At 63.2% G+C, this 23,893-nt stretch overlaps 1 protein-coding gene across 2 annotated transcripts; it reads left to right on the top strand.

Annotated features, from left to right (window-relative positions):
* Positions 1–306: 306 nt before the first annotated feature.
* ALS2CL (ALS2 C-terminal like) lies at positions 307–22,849 on the top strand. 2 transcript variants are annotated; one of them, XM_076007032.1, is made up of 26 exons: positions 307–983; positions 3,983–4,200; positions 5,010–5,208; positions 5,610–5,675; positions 5,964–6,129; positions 6,612–6,743; positions 7,419–7,538; positions 9,268–9,326; positions 9,466–9,532; positions 9,984–10,180; positions 11,155–11,220; positions 11,653–11,751; positions 11,862–12,023; positions 12,686–12,797; positions 13,868–13,945; positions 14,687–14,817; positions 16,055–16,228; positions 16,340–16,436; positions 16,659–16,816; positions 17,885–17,962; positions 18,789–18,962; positions 20,141–20,183; positions 21,204–21,265; positions 21,372–21,521; positions 21,815–21,911; positions 22,313–22,849. In XM_076007032.1, the coding sequence occupies exons 2-26, from the start codon at positions 4,098–4,100 to the stop codon at positions 22,391–22,393; spliced, it is 2,871 nt and encodes a 956-aa protein (XP_075863147.1). In that variant the 5' UTR covers positions 307–983; positions 3,983–4,097; the 3' UTR covers positions 22,394–22,849. The 2 variants fall into 2 exon arrangements, with proteins under 2 accessions (XP_075863147.1, XP_075863140.1); XM_076007025.1 differs by lacking the exons at positions 307–983; positions 3,983–4,200; positions 5,010–5,208; positions 5,610–5,675; positions 5,964–6,129 and having other exon boundaries at positions 6,590–6,743; positions 21,815–22,016.
* Positions 22,850–23,893: the final 1,044 nt, after the last annotated feature.

The raw sequence follows: 23,893 nt of genomic DNA, 5'->3' as shown, positions 1-23,893 counted from the left end.
GGGCCCCAGGAGCCCCCGAGCCCAGAGGACGCCCGAGGGAGAACCCGGGAGAGACCTGGGCAACTGGGCACCCGGACGCCGCACGCTGCCGCTCCCGCGGCGGGCCCCTGGCCCCCCAGCCCTGAGCGACACCCCGAGGCGGGGCCTGGACCGGGGGCGGGGCGCGGCGGGCGCAGGGGCCGGCGGGGCGGGGCGGCGGCCGGGGAGCCGCCCGGGCACTCTGGGCGCTGGGAAGCGGCACCGCGCAGGTAAGGGCGCGACGGAGGTCGCACGTCTGGGGGCGGGCCCCGCGCCGCTCGCCGGGTCAGGCTGTGGGCTCTGGGCGCCGCCTCGCCGTCCCTCCACCACTCCTCCGTGCCTGGCGGCGCTCTCACCCCGGCCGTCTGAGTTTGTCGGAAGACCCCCTCGGTCCCTGCGGGGTTCCCTGCGTCGTCCTCCCTGCCCGTGTCACCCCGCTCGGGGTTGGGGCAGCGCAGGGACAGCACCCCGGGCACGAGCCCGCGGTGCTCAGGGGCCCGGCCTGGGCCGAGGTGCCAGGGCCGCGGGGCCCCACCCAGGACGAGAGACTGCCAGGAGGAGGCAACGCCGGCTGGTTGGGGCGGAAGCTGGGAAGCTGGCGTTGCCCGCGTGGGAACGGCGCAGGCAAATGCCTCGCGGCTGCACCAGGATCGAGAGTTTGGGAAACTCCAGTGACTGAATGTGCCCGTGCAGGGAGAGGAGCGGCAGCTGGGACGTATGCGGCTGGAGAGGGTGGGGGCGCCTCGGGCAAGGCGTTGGAGCCATGGAGGGGCAGAGGAAGGGTGCTGGCAGAGGAGGAAACTGAGGCAGGTGCGAGAGTTAAGCTCCTCCTCCCTTGGGCAGTCCCTCTCCCCACCGTCCACCACTGCACGTGTCAGTTGATTAAGGGGCCTCCAGGGCAGCCCAGGGAAAAGCCTCCGCAGCCAGCAGAACTTCCTTGCCTGTCCAGACCAGGAAATGCCAGCGTGAGTGCCATCATAGGGTGCGGCCCAGGGGCCTAAGGGGCCAGGCCTGGGAGAGGGCAGGGGAGGCCCCAGTGACCCTCCCTGGGAGGGACTTAGTGTGGACAGAGGCTAGGAATGCAGGGGAGAGAGTGGGTCTGGCTACTGGTTAGATCACGACAGGGACAGTAGTTGACTCACCTGGGCACGCTGGGACTGGCCAGTTCTGTCCTCACCCTGCCCTACGCCATGTGAGGATCAGGGCTGCCTGGGGACAGCTATGGGGCTGGGCCCTGCCAAGAACTCGCTGTGTGCCTCAGGTGAGTCACCCAGCCTCTCTGAGCCACCTAGCTCGGGTGAACCTGGCTGGGAGCCAGAGGCCTGGGTCTGAGCCTTGCACATGCTCTACAGATCATGTTTCTGGGCCCTCCCATCCTTCCCTGTCCTCAGTTTCCCCACTAAGGAGCCTTTGAACTGGAGGGAGGGAGAGGGTGAGGAAGCCATGCCCCTGACCTAAGGGGAGTGGGATGGGGGTGGGACTGGGGTTGGGGAGCGGAGTATTCCTGTAAGGTTCAGCATGTCCTCCTCCTTCCCTGCAAACGTGTACACTCGTACACTTTCATGCCTGGCCTCACCCCTGCATTTACACTCTCCTTGTCACTTCCAGCATGAAGCCCAGAACTCCCCAGCCTGGGAGCAGGCCCCTAGGGCCACCAAACCAGACTACCTGCCTGCCCTAGCTGCAGCCTTCCCGTCACCCATAGCCTCACCAGCCATGCTTAACGTCTACCCTTTCCTCTGGGCAAAGTGACTCAGTTTACCAGGCTTAGAGATCCCTTTGGGAACACATATGTGGAAAGGCCCCCAGAGTCAGTGTTTGCAACTAACTCCCAGTGGTCCCAGGCTGCTTTTGGGGATGGGGGAGTCTGAGGTCCCCACACCCAGAGGAGCTCCCCTCTGTCAGTTTGTCCTTTGGAGGAACAACTAAAATGGCTTGAAAATCTCTTATCTGGTGGCACCCCCATTTCATAGCAGGGTGACTGAGGCCCGGAGAGGAGCAGGGCTGTGGGTAAGCTGGGGCGTGGCCAGGGCTAACAGTGGGTCGGGGTCAGAAGCCTCTCCTGGGGGAGCAGCTGAGGTGTGGCCACGGGCCCTGGCGACACACTGGGCAGGGAGGGAGAGGGGTAGGAGCCGAGGCTCTCTCCAGGGCAGAGCGCTCCCTGTCTAGGGTTCGGCCCTGGCTGGGGTAGGGATGCCTGGACCCCAGGTGAGTGTGGGGGCTGCTGGTTCACTCACTGATCCCAGCAGTGAGTTAGTGACTGCAGTATCTTTTAAATTTTCCTGATGTGGTTCCTAGTCTGCACCTCCCATCCTGGCCTCATCCTCCTCCCCACCCATCCAGCCAGCCAACCCTGGGTGTCCTCACCTCTCAGCTCAGACTCCTGCTGACTTCTAGCTGAGACTGGAAGTGTCACCCCAAAGGGTCTTTCCATTCTATCAGTTTCTGAAGACATGGGTGATGGTTGGGTAGGCCCAGACCACACTTTCTGCACCCCTAATCTCTTTGCTATTCTCTCCTGGTCTGCCTGAGCTACCTGGAGCCCCTATGTCCCTGGGGGCTGGGGCTGCTGCAGGGGCCAGCAGGGAGAGAAGATGGCTGCAGCTGGGCGTCCAGCGGCTTCTCCTTCCTGCCTCTCCTTCCAGCAGCCTCGCCCTTGAGAAGCAGCAGTGGCAGGAAAGGTGGGGCAGGAATGCCTGGGCCCCCGCCCTCGGCCAGAATTCTGAGGCGCCCGCCCACCCTGCTCCAGAGCCAAGTCCCTGGGAGTCATAGGCTCGGCCAGGGGCCTGGGGTGCTCCATGGCATCTTTCCGGTGGTTTGGGGAGGGCTGAGACCCCTTCCTGTTTGCACTTTTGGGTCTGCCTATGTCACTTGCCCTATGTCACTTGTCATTGGGTGTCCTGATTATGTCCCCTACCTCTCCCAGGTTGGCTAACTCCAAAGCCTCAGAGTGTCAGACCAGGGAGAGGCACCTTGCAACTCTCCACCCTCAGATGAACTCCTTTGCTAAGTGACGGCCCCAGAGTCTGGTGGGAGAGGCTGAGGCTGTGGCCTGGCTGCGGCGGCCTTGAGCCCAGGCCCCTCCAGGCAGGATGCTGCATTCCTAGGTGATCCCTGCCTGATTGGAAAGTCCCTCACTCCAGGGCAGGAAATCCCAGGGCTCAAGCCCACCTGCCCACCCCAGCAGTCCCCACCTCTTGAGCGGGTCTCATCCAGCAGGCTCAGCCTGGTTGGGGGGATTCCAGGCTCCCATCCACACTGACTCCCCTCTCACTGCTGGCACCATCTCTGCAGCTGCCACCACGTTCTTCTCCCCAGCTCTGACTTTGGACCCCACCATTACCTCGCTCTGGAGTCCTCCGTGACTCTCCATGGTTGACTCAGGCAAAGTCTAGCTCCTCTGATGGCCAGTTAGGGTGTGCTTGGTGGGCTACCCTCAGAGGCTGGGCTCACACCCACGAGCCTTCGATCTCACGGTCCCCCCGCCTGTGTGCTGTGTCCCGCTTCCTCTTCATTCTTGCCTGTCCTTCGTGGCTCTGGCAGGAAGCCTCCAGACTCCCTCCATCCCCCCACACCTCTTCTTGCCCACACAGCCTTGTTGGGTAAAGGGAGCCCTCAGCCATGGCCTCGAAGACAAGGCTGGACTCCTCCGACAGCATGTCCTTGTTACCAGAGACCGCAGAGACCCTGAGCAGAGACTCAGTAGAAAGGGGGCTAAAGTCAGAGCACCACTAGATGTGGGCACTTGGGATCCATGGTGGGTGTTTGAGCAGGGAATGAGCAGGCCAGAACTGGGCTTGAAGAGTATCTCCCCTTTTGGGTAAAAAGGGTTGCTTCCCTTGGAAGTTCTGAGCCCTCTCTCCCGCCCGTTCAGGCCCCCCTCCACTGGGCCCAGACAGAGCAGGGCAGGGGTCAGTGGCCAGGCCAGGAACTCCCTGTGAGGTGACCTGTGCCCACTGCTCAGTTCTGCTGCAGGTGGGCACCCAGCCTGAGAGGATGGGCACTGACCCTGCTCCTGCTGCTGCTCTCTGGCCGTGACCTGTGCCCCCCTAGGAGGCCCTGAGCCGGGCACCCTGGCCATGTGCAGCGCTGAGGAGGCAGCCCTGCTGCGGCTGGAGGAGGTCTTCTCAGCCACCCTCGCCCGCGTCAACAGCCTTGTCCTCCAGCCCCTGCTGTCTGCCGGTGAGTGGGTCTAGGCTTTCCAGTGGGGACGGCAGGGGACCCAGGAATGATCCCAGGGATGGGAGACCTACCTTGCTGGACTGTGTGAGCCACAGCTTTAGTCAACCTTAAACGGGAGGGTGACACTTGGTATCAGCATCTCCTGGTGGAACTGGGGCCCTGGCCTCCAGCTGCTGGCTGCTCCTTTCTTAAAGGGACCCTGAGGGCCAAGCCATGATCCTGCACTGTCGCCCAGACCTGGCTATGCACAGAGATGAAATTCCCCTCCTCCGGGGCCTGGGCCTGGAGACAGCCCTCTGCCTGAATTCTCCTCGCTCCCACCCAGCAGCCCCGGGGTGCTGGGAAAAGCCCGACTAGAAGGCAGGGACCTAGGTTTTACTTCCAGCTCGAGTCTCACCTGTGCCCTTGGGCAGGTGCCTTCTTCTGGTGGACTCTGGGCATGTGAGAAATAGGAGAGGACTGACAGTGTGACCCCGTGGACTCCACATGCTGGATCTGAGGAGTCGAGGGCAGGGAGGCCAAAGGCACGGGGATCAGTGTATGCGCTTGGCTGCCTGGGGTTCCGGCCATGCCTGTTTGGAGGAGGTGGCGTGCGCCCTGTGTACGCCTCAAGGTGCTGCCCGCTGCTCGGCCTGCCCTGCCCCTGCTGAGCTCTAGTGTCAACCCTGTCCTCAGGGATGCGGGTCCCCGCTGCAGCCACAGGGCTGTGGGGTTCTGCTGGCCCTCGTGTGAGCACACGGGACTGCTGTGTTCCCAGGGCATAGAGTGGCCATGTCCCCCACTCACATGTGGCTGTGCTCCCGCCCCAGCCCCAGAGCCGGCGGAGCCCCAGAGCAGAGAATGCCTGCGGCTCTTGCAGCAGCTGCACAGGAGCTCCCAGCAGCTCTGGGAGGTGACGGAGGAAAGCCTGCACTCGCTGCGGGAGAGGCTGCGTCACCCCGACTCCACTGGCCTGGAGTCCCTGCTGCTGCTGCGAGGCGCGGACCACGTCCTGCAGGTCTACACCGAGTAAGACCACCGAGCGGGGCTGGGGCCTGGCCATGGTTCAGAGCGCCGCCTGGCATGAAGGCCCACCTGGTCAGGGCTTGGGCAAAGGTTTGGGTTCAGCCCAGGGCTGGTGCTCACCTGGAGTGGGGACTCACCTGGGTTTGGTGTCACCCGGCTGGGGTGTTAGCCTGGCGGCAAGCTCAGACGCTCCAGACCTGAGCGCTGGGGCCTCTCAGGGAAGAAAGACTGTAGGTTAGAGCTGTCTTGTTGGGTCAAGACTGGAGGTCACCAGTACTCAGGCCACTGTCTGGGCCCTCTGAGCTGTAGTTGTTTAGTGGGTGAGCTCTGGGGACCCCAGAGGCCAAGGACTTGGGTCTGGAGCTGGGGGCTGGGCTCACAGGTGTCCCCTGTGCTGCCTGCAGGTACATTGAGTCCTACACGAGCTGCATAGTGGTGCAGGCCTTTCAGAAGGCAACAAAGAGGAGGAGGTGAGCATGGGGCTGCCTCAGTGGGCCCCTGGGTGGGTGGGGGGTGTCTGAGTGAGGGTGGGGCAGGGAAGCCCCCACCCCAGAGCAGCGGGTGTCACAGCCTAAGACACATCCTGGAGGACTCCTGGCTCTAAGACGTCTACACTGATCCACACTGGGAGAGAGGGAGGAAGGCCTGGCGGGGCCAGGAGCAGATCCAGATAGCGACAGCGACCGGCCGGGCGGGGAGGTGGCAGGTGTGAGCAGAGGCGGGGAGGGTGAAGGGGTGCGCGCCCTCCCTCTGCGCAGCGAGTTCTGGCGGGCCCAGCTGAAGGCGCTGCGGCAGCTCCTGTCAGGCGTGGGCTCCAAGTGCTCGGTGGGCACAGCGCTGATCCAGGCCCTCCGCCAGCCGCTCGCCCACCACGTGCAGCAGTATGTGCTCCTCCTGCTGAGCCTTGCGGACGCCGTCCCGGAGGTGGGCGCAGGGACAGCAGCCCGTGGGGAGGTGGGGGGGACACAGGCCCAGGCCCCGGGGGCCCAGCTGGTACTCAGGAACCCTAGCTCAAGGAGGAAACTGGCCATGCCTGTGGGGCCTGAGGAGGTCACGCCCTGCCCTTGGGTGTCGAGGGGACCTGGTCCTGCCCGGGGGCATCTCAGTGGGTCAGGCCTTGCCCCGGGCTGTCTGGGACGCATGGGCCTGCCCTGCTGGAGCAGCAGAGACCCAGAGAGCCGATGTAGAACTGTCCTCTGGGTGTGAGGACACATGGCCCCAAGCTGGGGGCGTCGTGGAATGGTCTAGACCCCTCTGGAATCACCTTCACACCCCCACCCCACAAGAGAAGAGGAGCTGGCCTAGATCCAGCCTCCTGACCAGCTGGGGCCAGGACAGAGCCAGGGCAACCATCCCAGGGTGGGGGAAAGCTCTGCCCACCCTCACTGGCTGCCCCGTCCCTGCAGCACCACCCTGCACGGGAGCTGGTGGTGAACGCGGCGACCCTCTTTGGGAACCTAGAGTCCTTTATGAGGCAGGCGTTGGACCAGGCGGTGGCCACCCAGGCCCTCTGGCACACTCTGAGCAGCCGGCAGAGGGTGAGTGAGGGGCAGTCAGAGGGGGTTCCACATGGGGCATGGGGCTGCTGGGTGGCTTCAGCTGCTTGCCATGTTCTCTGTGCCTTGGTTTCCCCATCTAGAAGGAGGATGGTGGCTGTAAGGGCCCTCTGTCTGGCCACCCTCAGCCATCTGCTGAGCCCTCCTGGGCCAGGCAGTGACTGGCGCTGGGGAAGAAGCAGTCAGCAGGACGGACTGTCCCCCTGGGGAGCCACCAGTCCCACCCCTGCGTCTCTGCCCACCGGGGCAGGCACTGCTCTTGCAGGAGGGAGTCCTGTGTGCCCTACGAGGGTGTGACAGGCTTGCGCCAGTGTGGAGAATTAGAAGAACAGGTGGAAGGGACAAGAATTGCCGAAGGGAGGCAGGGGTTGCAGGATCCGGGGTGAAGGTTGAGGGGCGTGGCTGGGGCCGGGACTCGGGGGTGGGATGTAGGAGAGGACACAGTGGAGCCTTGAGAGGGAAGTGCCACCCCACTGGGAAAGGCCAGAAATGATCCCCGCATCTTGGAGCCCAGTGCCTGTCACAGCCCTGGGGGCACGCCGGGTCTGCTGGAGGAGGAGGCCTCTGGGATGTGTCTGGGGTGGAGGGAGGTAGCAGAGTGGCTGCAGCTGCTAGCGCAGGTGCCTGAGCCTCGCGCCGCCCTCCTTGCCCCGCCAGGACGTGCTCTGCACCCCCGCTCACCGACTCTTGCAAGACAGCCAGGACGTACCCGTGACGGTCACCCCGCTGCGGGCTGAGCGCGTGATGCTCTTTGATGATGTCCTCGTCCTGCTGCAGGTTGGGGTGGGGCCGACCTGGGGTCCACAGCAGGGTTCAGGGGTCCGGTTGAGAAAGGAGCAGGACAGGGACAACCTGCTGGGACTTAGGCTTGGGGAGGTGGCGGGGACAGAAAGGAGAGTGTTGGGTGGGGCCGTGAGTGGACATCCCCAAAGGGCGTGGGCTGTGGGGAAAGGCTGCACGGCACACCCTGGCTTCCGCCCTGCCCGCCGCTGTCCCTGGTCAGAAGTCTTCACCTGGGCTCCCTCATCTGGAGAGTGGGGAGCACCGCCAGTGAGCTTGTGCTGCGGCAGGTGCCCGGCAACTCTTAGTTCCTTTCTTTGTACTCAAATAAGAGAGGAACCCCAGGCTGGGCGCGGTGGCTCACGCCTGTAATCCTAGCTCTCTAGGAGGCCGAGGCGGGCGGATCATTTGAGCTTAGGTGTTTGAGACCAGCCTGAGCAAGAGCGAGACCCCATCTCTACTATAAATAGAAAGAAATTAATTGGCCAACTAAAAATATATAGAAAAAATTAGCTGGGCATGGTGGCGCATGCCTGTAGTCCCAGCTACTCGGGAGGCTGAGGCAGAAGGATCACTCAAGCCCAGGAGTTTGAGGTTGCTGTGAGCTAGGCTGACACCGCTGCACTCTAGCCTGGTCAACAGACCAAGACTCTGTCTCAAAAGAAAAAAAAAGAGAGGAACCCCAGAACAGAAGTTGGGGTGGCCTGCGGTGACTGGGGGGGCCAGACGAGGGGGCTTCCGGGGGAGCGCCCGTGGAACAGTACAGATGCCAGGACGGAGGCAGACCCAGGGGCTGGGAGCTGTTACGTGGCAGAGCCTCTTGATTGCTCCGTCCTTCCCCCACTCCCGTTGCCCTTGTGAGGTCCACAGCGCTGTCACCTCTGCCCTTAGAATGTCGGCCTTCGAGCCCTGTGCAGACAGGGAGGCTGAGGCCCGGGAGGGACGCTGTGTGCCCAGTCCAGACCCAGGCCTCCTGAAGCCCGGTGTGGGGTTGGTTCTGATTTAGTTTGTGTTCCTCTCCACTCCTGACTTCACCTGTGTGCTCCAGGTACACTCACGAGATCCTGTCCTTTAATGTGCTAGTGTCCTCTCTCGCCTCAGGACCTTTGCACATGCTGTTGTCTCCGTTGAGCCCTCTCTTGTCCCTGGCCTGCATCTGGGCCTCACGTCTCCTCTTGTTCTGGCCATGGAGCAGCGCTTGGCCTGCCTAGGCCAACGTCTTCCCAGAGGAAGGGACCTTCTGTCTGGCTCGCAGGGCAGGGTGGCGTTCCAGGTAGAGGGAACAGCATGAGCAGAAGCCCAGAGTGAGGAGAGTTTGTGGTCAGCTCGGGAAGGGGCCGTGTGGAGCGGCCAGAGAGGGTGAGGGCTGGGAACGCACGAGCCTGGGCTGGTCTGTGGGGTCTCGAATCCCAGCTCGGCGGTGTGTCCCGGCCCCCAGGCCGTGAGAGCCTCTGACAGTGGGGGGGACGGGGTCCGAGCTGCATTTCCAGAACATTCTTGTGGCCACAGGGAAACAGAGGCTGGTCCCGGGTCCCCAGCCAGGCTCTGGGGTGGAAAGGACAGGGGGAAGCTGGCCCTAGGATGGGAAGCAGGCGGAGTGGTGAGGGACTCAGTGCCGGGACAGAGCAGCCTCCGGGCACCAGGTTGGTGCGTGGGGCAAGCCTGGGCCAAGGGCAGGTGAGCCTCTGGTCTGTTCTGGATGACGCCTGTGTCCATCTTCTTCCAGGGCCACAATGTCCACACCTTTGATCTGAAGCTGGTGTGGGTGGATCCTGGGCAGGACGGGTGAGCGACCCCCTCTGCTGACACCCTGGGTCTTCCCTCCATGCACCCCATGGCACCTGCCACACCCAGGGCTCCAACTCAGGCCCTCTCCCACCCCTCCTGCACAGAGCGGGGCCTACTCACCCCCTCGTCTGTCTAGGTGTACGTTCCACCTCCTCACGCCTGAGGAAGAGCTCTCCTTTCGTGCCAAGGACCCCCAGGGCCAGGTGAGTGTGGGTGAGCTGTGCATTGGGGAAGTGGGTTCAGGGGACGGGGGGGGGCAGCAGGGTAGAAGCGTGCAGCACTGCAGGGCTCCACACGGGTGCTGGCGAGGGGCTAGCAGGCCTTGGGGGCCAGGGTCAGAGGAAGTCAGGGGTCAGCCTGGGGTCGGGCATCAGAATGCCAAAGAGAACAAGGACTTTTTCTATGAAGCCAGAGCCGGGGCCTGTGCCATCCCTGCCCCGTGCCTTGCTCGGCCCTGCTGGGCAGACTCCAAAGCTGCAGCCGGGGATCTCAGCCCGCGTGGGGCCCTAGGAGCAGCGAGGGGCACTTGGGGGTTCTCGCAAGTGACAGTGGGGTGGGGTGAAGGAGGGGGTGGCACCTGGAGCTGCCCCAGAATGCTTCTCAGAGGGGATGTGTCTTGCAGTGACTTGCCCTGTGTTTCCCTGTCCCCACCAGGCGGTCTGGCAGTGGAAGGTGACCCAGGCCGTATGCCAGGCCCTGCGTGGGAAGAAGGACTTCCCCGTGCTGGGGGCGGGCCTGGAGCCCTCCGAGCCCCCCGCCTGCCGCTGCGCCGCTCACACCTTCCGCGCGGAGGGCCGGTTCTGCCAGGCCACCTACGAGGGCGAGTGGTGCCGGGGCAGGCCCCACGGCAAGTGAGTGGCCGGGGGCGGGGCTGCTCCCGGGCTCTGAGACCTCACCCCCTCAGGGCTCGCTCCGAAGGCTGTCACTGTCCGTGGTCAGCGGGTCGATTCTCTTTGTCCCTCAGAGTCTCTCTTATGTCCCCTTGGGCAGGGCCTGGCCCAGAGTAGGTCTGTGTCAAATAAGGTGTTGGTGGTGACAGCTAGAGAGCACGGGGCAGCCGTCAGGTGCTGGCCGCGGGGCCTGTGCTCGTGCCGCTCCCTTCCCAGGAGGGTGGGAGAAGAGTCCTCCAGCGTGGTCCGGTGGTGGCGAATGGTTTGCACACATCTCTCTCCACCTGTCCTCGCGAGAACCTTCTAGGGAGTGTGTTTTACCCATTTCAGAGGTGCAGACACTGAGGCACCGTGTCTGGCAGGACTTGCCCAGGGTCTCAGGGCCGGTGATAGGTGGGCCTGGCCTCAGCCACAAGCAAAAACCCTTCCCCCCATGCTACAGCTGGGAACACTGAAGCCCAGAGCGAGAGGGTTCGCAAGGTTACACTCTCAAGCACATCCATTCGTTTCTAATACCCTGCCGACTGCCAGAAAGGGCTTAAGGAGGCTTCTGAAGAAAAAGACAGAAAAAAACAATGCCATATCAGACGATGGGAGGAGGATGGTAGAAACTCCACTGACTAGCATTTAACTTGAGTTTGAAGTTTAGCTCTGAGCTTCCTGTTGGTCAAGGGGAAAAGGGAATCTAGATGTTTCCTGGGCTCTCCTTATAGAATATGGTGAGTGTATCCCACGAGGCTATTGGAGCAGTTGTGCCAGGAGCAGAGAAGGGCTAAAAGGGCTTTCTTTGGGGGTCTTAGAGCTCAGGCAAGAAGGCTGGGTGTGGACAGAGTCCAGTCCAGTGGGGAAGGGAGGGCCTCTGGGAAGTCTGCAGCTGAGGCTGTTGAGGGGTGAGTGTGGTGGGCCTGAGGTCCTGGGCCTTGGCTGTGTTCCAGGGGGACCCTGAAGTGGCCGGACGGGCAGAATCATGTGGGGGATTTCCGCCAGGGCCTGGAGCATGGGTAAGCGGCCTGGGCCGAGGCTGGCGTGTGGGGGGGCAAGGGGCGCTCTCCTGCCTGCTGCGGTCACCAGTCTGGCCCCGTCCTAAATGCCCGAACCTCAAGCAGGACTGAGGGACCATCTGGTCCAGCCCCCCTCACTGTACAAAAGGGGACCTGAGGCCCTGAACGGCGGGCTGGTCCCAGCTCCAGGGCACGGAGGGGTGGCACCGGCCGGAAGGTGCAGGGGCGGGCGGGGGTGGGGGGCGTCCTGAGGGGGCCCCTGGTAGGAGAGGGAGCCGAGTCCTTTGAGATTCTCCCTATTGTCTGGAAAGCTGGCTGGGGGCAGGGACGCTCCTGGGTGGCAGGGAGGGGTGTGACAGGTGTCTCAGGTCAGGGATGCGCAGGGAGGTGGCCCTGGTACTGATGCCTTGCCCCGCCCCGCCTTGCCGTCAGCTTTGGCATCCGCCTGATGCCCCAGGCCTCCGAGGACAGGTTCGACTGTTACAAGTGCCACTGGCAGGAGGGCAGAATGAGTGGCTATGGCATCTGTGAGTAAGTGACCCTCGTAAGTGACCCTCGGCTGGCGGGGCAGGGGCGGGGGATGGCACGTCCCCTGGGCAGGACTGTGCGAGGCTGGGCCAGCTGTCTGTGACTCTCCGCAGATACGGCACCGAGGAGGTGTACAAGGGCTACTTCCAGGAGGGCCTGCGGCACGGCTTTGGGGTCTTGGAGAGCGCCCCGCAGGCCGCCCGACCCTTCAGGTACACGGGCCACTGGGAGAAGGGCCAGAGGAGCGGCTATGGCATCCAGGACGACAGTGACAGGTGAGTGCTCCCCAGCCACTGCCCCCAGCATCAGGGACCGGGAGGATGCTCGCAGACAGAGTGACCCAGGACACAGGCTCCTGTGCGTCCCCACAGGGTCTCTCTTGAGTCCCTCCCTCCCTCTCTGCCCGCTGGGTTGTTGCGGAGCCCGGACCATCCTCACTGCAGGGCCACCCCCTCCCCGACCCTCCCCATGGGGCCGGAGAGCAGTTTCTGGGCCCTGACCTGCTGCTTCTAAGAAGGGCAGCCCTGTCAACTCTCCGGGCCGTGGGACAGAGCCTGGGTCCTTGGCCTGGCCATCACAGCCTTGCCCGCTCCTCTGACCCCGTCCTGGCCGTGCTCCCGTGCACCCCGCCAGCCTTTCTGGACCCCCGAATGTCCCCACATATCTGTCACATGCTCCTGCCTGCGTGGCTTTGTGCACACAGGACTGCACCCCCGTTCCATCTGTCCTTCCTGCCACGTCCACCAGGCAGCCTCCCTCCCTCCTCCACCCTCTTGATCCTCTTGGGGGTCCTGACCTCACCTGCCCCGTGTCTGAGTTGAGTGGATGCAGGCGACGTCCCTGCTCCTTATCCCCACCAACCCCACGGCAGCAGGGCACCCAGAAGGTGCCTGGGGACGACTCTGATCTGCCTCTGGCCTCACCCCTCTTGCCCCAGGGGCGAGCGCTATATTGGCATGTGGCAGGCTGACCAGCGCCACGGCCCGGGGGTCGTGGTCACCCAGGCGGGCGTCTGCTACCAGGGCATCTTCCATGCGGACAAGATGGTGGTGAGTGGGGACACCTGCGTGTCCTAAGCTGCCCCTCCCTGCAGCCCGTCTGCTCTGGGGCCCGGAGCTGAGCTGGGGCTGTTCATGGGTAGGTGACGAAGGGCGCTGTGTTCCTGGTGCTGGAGGGACCTGGAACCTGGGCGGGCCCCCAGCTCTGCCACCCCCCCTGGCCTTGGCCAAATCCATGCCCAGCCAGCCTCAGTTTCCCCATCAGCAAGTCAGGTTAATAGTTCTTACTGTGGACTCAGTGAAATAGCAAGAATGGGCATGTGGTAATGCTGCCAGTAGCCTCAGTGACCGACATTCGTGACCCGTGCCTCAATGTCTTGCTCTGCTAAGCCTCCCGCCAGGGTCTCATAAGACCCTCCCAGGAGCCCTGCAGGTTGATGTCATTATCATCCCTAGTTATGGATGACAAATGAGAGGCTCCAAGGGGCCAGAGAAGCTGCCCAGTGTCACACCTTTTGAGTGGCAGGCAGAGCGGAGGCCCACCCAGAGCCCTCCCCTTTTGCCTCACCACACCCTGGCGCTCGGGGCTCGGTACTCAGGGGGCTCTGGCCTGGTGGCTGTGACTGTCACTTCAATTTGTTTGTTCACACTCCGCTTTGTTCTGGAAGAGACTGAAGGAGGCCTATGAGGGAAGAGGAAGAAAAGGCGAGAATAGGCACACGAAATAGGTTCAGAAGTAAGCTGAACACAAATCATATCCCATTTGGCTGTGAGCTTCCTGGCAACCAATGTGGCAAGGGAAACTGATCAGTTCCACCGTCCCTAGGGCCAGTGACAAGCAGGAAGCAGGGATGGTTCAGGACAAGCCCAGCACCCCCTAAGCTCCAGGGGCTTCCTGAAGAGGCTGCTGGGGGTACAGAGCCAGGTCTGGGGGTGTCATTTAGGGACACCCAGGGATGAGGTCCAGGGGGCTGATGCTGGACAGGCCAAGGATTAGGGTCCCACTTAGACACAGCCTTAGGGGTGTGGCAGGGCTCAGGGCCTTCCCTCTTTTGCCGTCCCCTCCCCACCCCCGGTTTCCTGGCCCTTCTCACCCACTGCTCCACCCCCTTCCTCCCCAGGGCCCAGGCCTCCTCCTCTCAGAGGACGACTCCCTGTACGAGGGCACCTTCACCAAGGACCTGACCCTCATGGGGAAGGTGAGGGCCACCAAGACCCTGCTCTACCCCATGCCGAACGCTTGGCCGGGGTCTGTCATCTGCCCCCAGGACTGAGGGCGGAGGCGGTGCAGGCAGAAGGTGGCCGGTAGGGGAGGGCCGCGCCCACCTCCGTCACCTCCGAGGGTGGGCACAGCGACTGCTCTCTGCCACGCACTCGGGATGAGTCCTGGAGCCAGCTGGGAGGGGGCCAGCCCAGTGGGCGTGCCCTGCGTCCAGAGGGTGCTGGTGGTCTCCTGGCTGACCCCCTAGTTCAGAATGCACTCCCTCCTCCACCGCCAGTGCCTTGGGCAGCTGCCCCTAGAGTCACCGTTTTTCAGGGTCCTGCTGGGGCCTTTGGAAATGTGAGGCTGTTTTGGTTTCATGGTGACCGGCTAGAGAGCAGAGGTGCTACCAGTGGGACAGCCCCGTGCAGCCAGGGGTTGCCTCCCCTGGCCTCTGCCTGTCTCTGGCCTCACCCCCGGCCCAGCCCCGCAGCAGTGGCTCCCCCACTCTATCCTGTGTGTCCCTCTCCCCCTCCCCCTCCTGCCTCGGAGGTGAGCCCCGGAGAGGCAGCGAGGCGGTGGCTGTTGGTGGCGGGCGGGGCTGTGCCTGGAAGATTGAATGGAGGGTGGGGAGTGCACCCATCCTCTCTGGCCCAGATGGACGGGCACGAGGCCTGTCGTGATTGGATGGAAGGGCAGCTGGCCAGACAGACACCCTGCCTCCCTCTCCTGGCTCCAGGGCAAGATTACCTTCCCCAATGGCTTCACCCTGGAGGGCTCTTTTGGCGGTGGGGCAGGGAGAGGACTGCACACACAGGGCGTGCTGGACACGTCTGCCCTCCCCCCGGACCTGAGCAGCATCTGCAAGAGGTGAGAAGCTGGTCCATCTGCCTGGCCGTTGTGGGGCTTGTCTGGGGGTGTATCTGTGTTTCCACCCCAAGAACTCGGAGCCCATCAGAGGGGCCTCTCCATACCCCCTCTTAGCACCTCAGAGAGTTCAGAGAGCCCAAGGCACATAACCCTCCAGTCAGAGACTCTTGGACTCAAGGGCTACGTGGAGGTAACTCCCTACACCGCTAAACTGGAGAAAAATATTATTCGTAGGCTTTGCTTAGACCCTGCTTTTTTTGTTTTTCTAAAAAGGGTACAAGACAGTTTATAAACCAAACAAACAAGAAAAAGAAAAGAATAGAAAAGAATGAATTGATCATAAAAGAAAGGGATGTGCAAATAGGCCCTACAAAGATGTGATTGAGCGTTAGCCTGGCCCTGAGTTTTCTGGCAGCCAAGGTGAAGAAGGAAACTTGCTAAGTAGAATCACTTTCGCTATCAAAGGGTATTTGAAGGGGAATAGACCTCTTTTCCCTTGGGAACAGAGTTCTTCCCTGGAAAACTGTAGTTCAGGTGGTGACTCTTGCCATATATCTGTTGAGAAAGACTTGGTATTGCACAGATGGATTCTCTATGGGTGGTAGTTCTAATGGGGAGTGGTCCCAGGCAGCAGCTTCTCCCTGACAGCAGGATTTGGGAGTGGACAGCAATCCCCAGGGGCAGGCCCTAGCCCGGGTGGGGTGCAGGTGTAGGGCAACAGCATGACTTGGGAGGGCAGCATTCATTAGACAGTGTCCAGAGGTACACTGATATATGCACAGTGTCCACACAGTGTCCTAACGTACAGCCAGGCCCGGCCTGTTGGCCAAGGTGGGATCAACCACAGGAAAGAACTGGCTATGGGGTGGGCAGAGTGGGGTATTGAGGCAGGAGAATCCCAAACTCTGGGCACCAGTCTATCTTGGGCCAAGACCCGCTCTCTGGACTTGGCCTCCAGCTCTCTGGATCTGTCCACCTCCTGTCTCCGTATTTTCAGGACTCCGTGTGCCTCTGTCTCTCTTCTCCATGGCAGGGTAAATTCTCTCTGTCCCTCTCTCTGCCTCTTTTTCCCCTGAGCCATGGCGGTCAGCCCTATTTGCATGGCCTGATCCATCCACCCTTCCTGGGGCTTGAACCTGGGGCAGGCTGGTACCCCTACCCTCCAAGGGCCTGGACAGGGTCCTGCCCACCGCAGCGCCATCTCTCCCCGTCCCCAACCCCGCCTCCCCCCTTGCAGGCAGCTGGGTCTGGGCGCCTTCCCCGTGCAGAACCGCTGGCAAGGAGTCTACGGCCCCTTCCGTGACTTTGTGGCTGCCGGCTGCCCCGGGGACCTGCAGGAGGCCCTGCTGGGCTTCCACGTGCAGAGCTCGAGGGAGCTGCGCAGGTCCCAGGATTACCTGTGCTGCGCGAGGTGAGGCCGGTGTGTGCGGGTGTGCGTGCACCCACGGGTCAGGGCGGAAGGCCCCCTGGGGGACGGGCCCGGGTCTAGCGTGGGTGAGGGACTCTGCGTGTGGTGCCCCAGGACCCAGCCCGAGGACGGTGTGGGCAGGATCAAGGACAGCCTGGCGGAGCTGCTGCGGCACCGGGAGCCCAAGGCCCTGCAGCGGCACCTCAGGAAGGTGAGGGCCCCGGGGTGGGCGGCCGAGAGGTGATGGTGGGGAAGGCTTCCCATGTCTCATAGCAGGGGCTGACTAGGGGGGACAGGCCTGTGGGCCCCCTGTCCTCAGAGGGCCTCAGTGTTCCCATCTGTGAAATGGGAGCAGTCTTGGGGGCTTGTCTGGGCGTGCTGTGCGCCAGACCCTGGTGCTGAGTGTGTCTTCGCTGCCTGCGCGCCGGCCCAGGCTCTGAGCAACTCGCTGCACCCCCTGGGGAAGCTGCTGCAGAGGCTGATGCTGACCTTCCAGGCCACGTACGCGGGAGTGGGGGCCAACAAGCACCTGCAGGGGCTGGCCCAGGAGGAGGTGAAGCAGCATGCCCAGGAACTCTGGGCTTCCTACAGGTGAGCTCGGTGGCACATGGGGACAGTCACTGCCCTGTGACCTCAGGTGGGGAGGTGCTGCCCTTTCCAAGCATCAGCTCTGCCGGGCATCCTGGTAGGACGGGTGCCTCTGTCTCAGGTCTGACTCAGCGAAGAGCTGGAGGGCTGGTCAGCGAGCAGCTGGGGAGCAAACGGGTTAGAGGTGGGGGGTGATAGCAAGGGCCCAGCTGCAGCCCTCTGCTACAGTGCGAGCCCCAGCCAGGCCCGAGGCACTCTAACCCCAATGCAGACTGAGCCAGGCCCCCAGGGCACTCTAACCCCACTGCAGGCTGAGCCAGGCCCCAGGGACACTGTAACCCCACTGCAGACTGAGCCAGGCCTCAAGGGCACTCTAACCCCACTGCAGACTGAGCCAGGCCCCCAGGGCACTCTAACTCCACTGCAGACTGAGCCAGGCCCCAGGGACACTGTAACCCCACTGCAGACTGAGCCAGGCCTCAAGGGCACTCTAACCCCACTGCAGACTGAGCCAGGCCCCCAGGGCACTCTAACCCCACTGCAGACTGAGCCAGGCCCCAGGGACACTGTAACCCCACTGCAGACTGAGCCAGGCCCCAGGGACACTCTAACCCCACTGCAGACTGAGCAAGGCCCCAGGGACACTGTAACCCCTCTGCAGACTGAGCCAGGCCCCAGGGACACTGTAACCCCACTGCAGACTGAGCCAGGCCTCAAGGGCACTCTAACTCCACTGCAGACTGAGCCAGGCCCCATGAACACTCTAACCCCACTGCAGACTGAGTCTGGCCCCATCTCCAGTCCCAGGCCGAGCTGTGACCCCATCAAACATTGCAAATAGAAGCCCGAGATGCTGTAGCTCCTCTGTCACTGGGGTTCCGGGATTCTCCAGCTGACCTCCTGTAGCTCTGGCCTCCCGGCTGCCGTGGTCTGGAGGCTGGCCTCCGCAGGCCCCGTGCCCACGGGCCTGAGCGTCGGAGGCTGCCTGCTGTCGCCTGCGTGGACTAAGAGGTGGAGCTCTGGTTCTGTGGGAGGTGGCAGCCACACCGATCCTCTCTCCCTGGTTTGCAGGGGTCTCCTGCGTGTTGCCTTCCAGCATAAGGGCCAGGCCCTGGAGGAGGAGGAGGAGGAGGAAGACGCAGAGACAAGGTGACCGGACCAGGCCTCTACGGGTTCTGTCCCTGGGGCCTCCCTCGGGGGAAGGAGCGCTGCTGGGGGAAGTGTTGGGCATGCCTACCGTCCAACAAGCTTCGTCCACTGACCATTCGTGGATCAGAATGGCCCGCGACCTCTGTCCTGTGAGCGGCCAGGAAGAGGGCCCCACTGCGACGCAGTGAGCGCGTCCCCGCGCGTGATGCCAGCCCCATCTTTCCGTGCGCGGAGGGGAGCAGCTCCCAGGCACCCCCTGCTCCCTGCACGCAGAGAGGGACGTCGAGGCCTGGTGGGGATGAGCCCGAGGCCGCACCGGAGTTAGGTGGGCCATTCCACCCTCTTCCCCAGTCTCGGAGCAAGCCCTACAGTCCGCCTTCAGCTTCCAGGCCTGGAGAAGTTCCTGACCAGAGGGGCCTTTCCGTGCCCGCGCGGCAGGCGGCGTGGGAAGCGGGGTCAGACGGCAGGGCAACTTCCCCTGGAGTCGTAGGAAGCACAGCAAATAGCAGGCAGAACTGGACTGGCCCGGAGTGGCTGCCCAGAGTGTTGCTGCAGGCTGCTTGTCCGTCGGGGCCCTGGGATTGCCTTTCAGCCGGATGGGGTCACGGTCCGGCCCCCTCCGCCGTTGTAGGTCTCAAAGTCAAATGCGGAGTGAGGCAGCCTCGGCGATCAATCGAATGAGATGAGAAGAGGCTTGGAAAGGGCTTTCTAGGGAGGAGGAGGCTGGAGGCTGGGACACTGGTTGTCATGGGACTGGGAGCTCTATGGGCTCTTTGAGGGGTGGCCCCAGTGGTGACCCTGCCCCCTGTCCCCCTGTCTCCCTCAGAGACCTCCACGTACATGGACTGGTGCTGCCCCTCGTGCTGCCCAGCTTCTACTCGGAGCTCTTCACGCTCTACCTGCTGCTTCACGAGCGGGAGGACAGCCTCTACAGCCAGGGCATCACCAGTCTGAGCCTCGTCCCTGACACCAAGCTGCTGGAGTTCCTGGAGGTGCAGAAGTAAGCCTTCTCCCCGTGCCATGTTAGCCAGGGCTCTGGCGTGGCAGACAATACATACTCCATGCAAGACTGTCTCAGCAAACCAGGGAGGTGGGGTTAGTTGACTACCTACCCATGAAGTTCTAGGGCTTGCATTCAGGTATGGCTGGATCTAGGTGCTCAACCCAACGACAAATGGGAAGTGCCTTCTCTTTTTCTCTGTTGGTCTTTCTCTGGCTCCCCCTTGTGGTGACAAACATGGCACCAGCCCCTCGAGGCTTACACCCTCCCAGCTGAGTCCCCACAGGGAGCTGGCACTTCCTCCAGCAGAGTGCCCCGAGTCCCGCACTGGCCAGGCTTGGGTCTTGAGTCCACCAGAGTGCTGGCTGCTCTTGGCCAGACCTGCCTCAGTATCCACCACTAAGGCAAGGTCACCTGTTCTGAGCACTTGAACCCGAGACTGGGGAGGGGAGGTCCCCAGGGAAACTGAGGACTGTTCTGGGAGCAGGTCGGGCAGATGTTTACCATGCCCAGGGCCTCCCTTCTAGCCCCTGTGCCCCAAACACCCTGTCTCCTCAGCACCCCTCTGATCCGTTGACGCTGTGAGGGACCCTGTCCCCGTCCCCAAGGGAGGGCTCGGGCACTCTCTCCTCCCGCCCCGAGGTCTCCTTGGTCACACGGGACAGTGCTTCCTCCCGCCCGCCCTGTTTCCCTGCCATCTCAGTGAATGTCCTGCATCTGACCGCTCACCAGCCCCGAGGCCCGGCTGCCAGGAGTCCCTCCCTCCCTCCCTCCCTCCCCTCCGTGCCCCTCCCCCCCCACCGGCCTCAGCTCTGCCGTCCCCACGGCCTCAGCTCTGCCGTCCCCACAGTCCCTGCCACCGCGCTCTTCTGAGTCCCACGAGGCCTCCGGAACAGAGTCCAGTCCTCTCAGCCCTCGCTCTCTGCCCGGCCACCAAGATCTTGCTCTCGCAGGCCTTGGCCAGCGGGGCCACCGCACCCTCCTCTGCACCCGAGCCCAGCTCCCAGAGCGCTGCCTTCTCTAGGAGCCCCCTGCTCTCCCCGCGTCCGGCTCACTTCCTTCCCCTTTCCTGCGCTCAGCCCCACTGGGGACACCGTGGCACAGGGAATTTGCCCTCTGACCTCAGACCCTACCCCTTTGTCCTGGCAAAGCCTCCTGGCTCACTTTTTCAATTGCAGGCACCTGTGGCCCCTCAAGGACCTCACGCTGACGACCAATCAGGTAAGAGGGAGGCCCGACCCCTGAGTGATGGGTCCTATCAGTGATCGATCCGATCAATCCGTCACAGGGTGGAGGCTGCAGAGAGGGGGCGGCAGGCGTCCCGTGTTGTTCTGACCCCCCAGTGTGGGCGAGGGTGTGGCTGCCGGCCCACGGTGACCAGGCTCCACACGGCCTCTGCCCTTCTCTGGCTGTGTGACCGCGGGCAAGATACTGGAGCTCTGTGCCTCAGTTTCCCCAACTATAAAAGGGAGCCAGCACTGGGACTACCTCACAGGATCGTTGTGAGGGTGAAGTGGGCACACCAGGCGGTTGTTCTCAAAATGTGCTTGCCAGCCAGACCAGCAGCCTCGGGGTGACTGGGAACCTGTTAGAAAAGCAGATTCTTGGCCGGGCGCGGTGGCTCACGCCTGTAATCCCAGCACTCTGGGAGGCTGAGGCTAGAGGATCGTTTGAGCTCAGGAGTTTGAAACCAACCTGAGCAAGAGCGGGGCATGCCTGTAGTCCTAGCTACTGGGGAGGCTGAGGCAGGAGGATCACTTGAGCCCAGGAGTTTGAGGTTGCAGTGAGCTAGGCTGACACCATGGCACTCTAGCCCGGGCAACAGAGTGAGACTCTGTCTAAAAAAATAAAATAAAATTTTAATAAAGCGGATTCTTGGACCCACCTATTGAGTCAGAAACTCGAGGAGTGGACCAGGAGCCCGGCTGCCACAAGCCCCTGGGCCTGGGAACCGCTGACATGGGCCCTCAGAGCCTCGTGGCTCCCAGTGGCCACTGCCGGTTATGATCATTATCTTCTTTCTCGTTTTCCATCCCCCCAACTTCCCGGAGCCTACTCACCCATTCTGCGGTTGTGTGAACTGAGGCCCACAGTGGAGCTGCGGCTTGCCCCGTCACTCAGCCCTCAGGGCAGGGCCGTGCTGAAGCCAGGGGTGGGGAAGGGTGGGTGGCCAGAGGCTCAGGGCCTGCTCAGGCCCTGGGGGGTGTCCGAGCCTCATCCCACCACTCCCCCACCACACAGAGGTGCTCCCTGGTCAGGGACAAGTGCTTCCTGTCGGCCACCGAGTGCCTGCAGAAGATCATGTGAGTCCCCACCTTGGGGAGGGTCGGGGTGGAGGCGGGAGTGTCGGGGGCCCCCAGTTGGGCCTGAGCCCGAGGGCCGTGACCTGGAGCCGGCTACTCGCTGCAGGACCACGGTGGACCCGCGGGAGAAGCTGGAGGTGCTGGAGAGGACATACGGGGAAATTGAGGCCACCGTGTCGCGGGTGCTGGGCCGGGAGCACAAGCTGCCCATGGATGACCTGCTGCCCCTGCTCATCTACGTGGTGTCGCGTGCCCGGTGAGCCCGGCCCGGCCAGGAGCCATGCCCACCCTGCCATTCCCCCAACCAAGACGTGCCGAAGCCTCTGAACGTCAGGGTTTATGGATGCAGCTTTCCTCAGTACAGAGGGGGAAGCTGAGGCCCAGAAAGGGGAGGGGCCTCGCCAGGGTCCTACAGGTGCCAGAAGCAGAGCGAGGGCCACACCCCGGGTGTCCAGCTGTCTGGGTCAGGGCTCCTCCCCCAGCTGCATGGTGCCTGTCTGTGACACCCCTCTCCTCTCCCTCGCTCTCTTTGTGAGGGTCGTTCTCTAGAATCCAGCACCTGGGAGCCGAGATCCACCTAATCCGCGACATGATGGACCCCATCCACACAGGAGGCCTGTATGACTTCCTGCTCACGGCCCTGGAGGTGAGCGACAGAGGCCGTAGGCCGCTGGGGTGGACTCCTGCCTCCCCGGGACACCGTCGTGGGGATGAGCTGAAATTCGCTGCTCACCTGTGTCTCCATGGCAAGGTTTTCACGGCGCCCCTGGGCCTGCCTTGTTAAAAGGCTGGAGGGGAGGGGTCCTGCAGTGCAGCCCAGCCCTGGGGACCCTGGGGTCATGACCGCGGCAGGCTGTGTCCCCGAGCACGGTGGGAGAGGGAGAGGGTGCACCCCCGTTTCCCTTGCAGACTGTGGCTGAGCGGGAGACAGACCAGGGAGGTGGGTGCACCGGGGAGGTGGGTGCACCGCCTGCTGGGCCTTAGGTCCCGGCATGGGGCAGGGAGCAGGCAGGCCCGCTGGCCCCAGCCTTGCCTCTCTCCCGCCAGTCCTGCTATGAGCACATCCAGAAGGAAGACATGAGGCTGCACCGCTTTCCCGGCCAGTGGGACTCCAGGGAGCTCTGGTAGCTTGGCCACTCCTGGACAAAGAGCTGGGCTGAGAGGGGCTGCTGTGTACCTCGCCTGGGACCAAGCACCGCGCAGTCTGTCCCTCATCGCCCAAGGCCAAGGACAGGACATGCCCTTGGAGGAGATGGGCGTTTTGTTTTGCACTGGGAGATCTGCTGCTGCCCTGGCCGGGGTGAGGGTGAGGGGTGACAGGCATGCCCTGGAGTGGGTGGTTTTCCCTTGGCCACTAGGCCAGTCTCCGATGACCCCCTTAACCTGTGGCAGATCACGGTCTGGGGGTGAGGAGCCCCAGGCTTCTCTTAGCCTGAGCCTTGCCTCCAAGTTGTTGAGCCTCTCTGGGCCTCGGTGTTGCCATCTGTAAATTGATGCAGTGGGTGGTCTGTGAAGGACTGAATTCCAGAGTCCTTTGGAAGTCTGACTGTAGTCTGTTGGGCTGTAACTGAAATTCCCATGTCACTGATGGTCTCTTACCTGTTTCTTCACTCCCAGTCAGAAGGCTCCGAGCTGATAGTGACCAGTCTGTCTATCGGGCCCTTTTCCCATGAGTGGCCTCCCGGGGCGCTGCCTCCTCCCCAGCTCAGCCCCAGGCCCAGGCAGCCTCTCAGGGCTTCCAGGCAGGAGAGCCCCTGCCCCACCCCAGCCTGCTGGGTGACCCTGGCAGGCCCCAACCCTCGCCGGGTGTGCAGTCCACAGGGTGGGCTTGGGGGTCCACCAGCCGCAGTCCACGTACACACAACGTGCGGCAGGGCTGGAGCGAGCTGGGGGTGGCGGAGCAAACCCTCCCCGCCAGCAGGCCCCAAGTGGCCATGAGAACGCTGGTGACCTGGCCTACCTGTGGGAGGACAGCAGAGGCACCTGAGGCCGTCCTGAACCCCGGCCAGTAGCACCGCGGGCATAGGGACCCTGCAGGGCCCCTTTGGGAGGGGAGGACTTTATTGGCATGGTGGTTCTAGCCCGAGAGAGGCAGCAGCTGGGTCTTAGGCCAGCTCTATCACTGCTGGGCCTCAGTTTCTCTTTTCCACATTGAGGGGCTTTGGCCAAGTGACCTGCAGGGTGCCCCCTGTCCCAACAGGAGATGTGATGATGGGCAGTGGGGCCGTGTCCTGAGGGATCCTGCGTGAGGCCTGGGGACAGAGGGGCAGATCCCTGCAGGGAGCGCCCCGGGGGAGCAGGCTGAGCCCTGGGCTGTAGCAGGCCCGCCACTCTCTGGGCCACTGCTCCAGGCCGCTCTCCTGGCCACTGCTCCAGGCCACTCTCCCGGCCGCTGCTCCAGGCCGCTCTCCCGGCCGCTGCTCCAGGCCGCTCTCCCGGCCGCTGCTCCAGGCCGCTCTCCCGGCCGCTGCTCCAGGCCGCTCTCCTGGCCACTGCGGGCCACTGCGCAGGTTCCAGGGGCGCCTCCCGCACACCGAGCACCACCTTCAGCCTGTGGAGGAAAGGCCAGGGGGGCTCCGAGAAAGGCGCCTCCCTTGGCCGTGGCCTCCCGGGGAAGCAGGCAGAGCC

This window comes from Microcebus murinus, chromosome 1 (genome assembly GCF_040939455.1).
Source record: "Microcebus murinus isolate Inina chromosome 1, M.murinus_Inina_mat1.0, whole genome shotgun sequence".
NCBI classification, from domain to species: domain Eukaryota; kingdom Metazoa; phylum Chordata; class Mammalia; order Primates; family Cheirogaleidae; genus Microcebus; species Microcebus murinus.
Note: the sequence above shows the minus strand (reverse complement) of the source record. Positions and strands in the feature narration are given on the sequence as shown.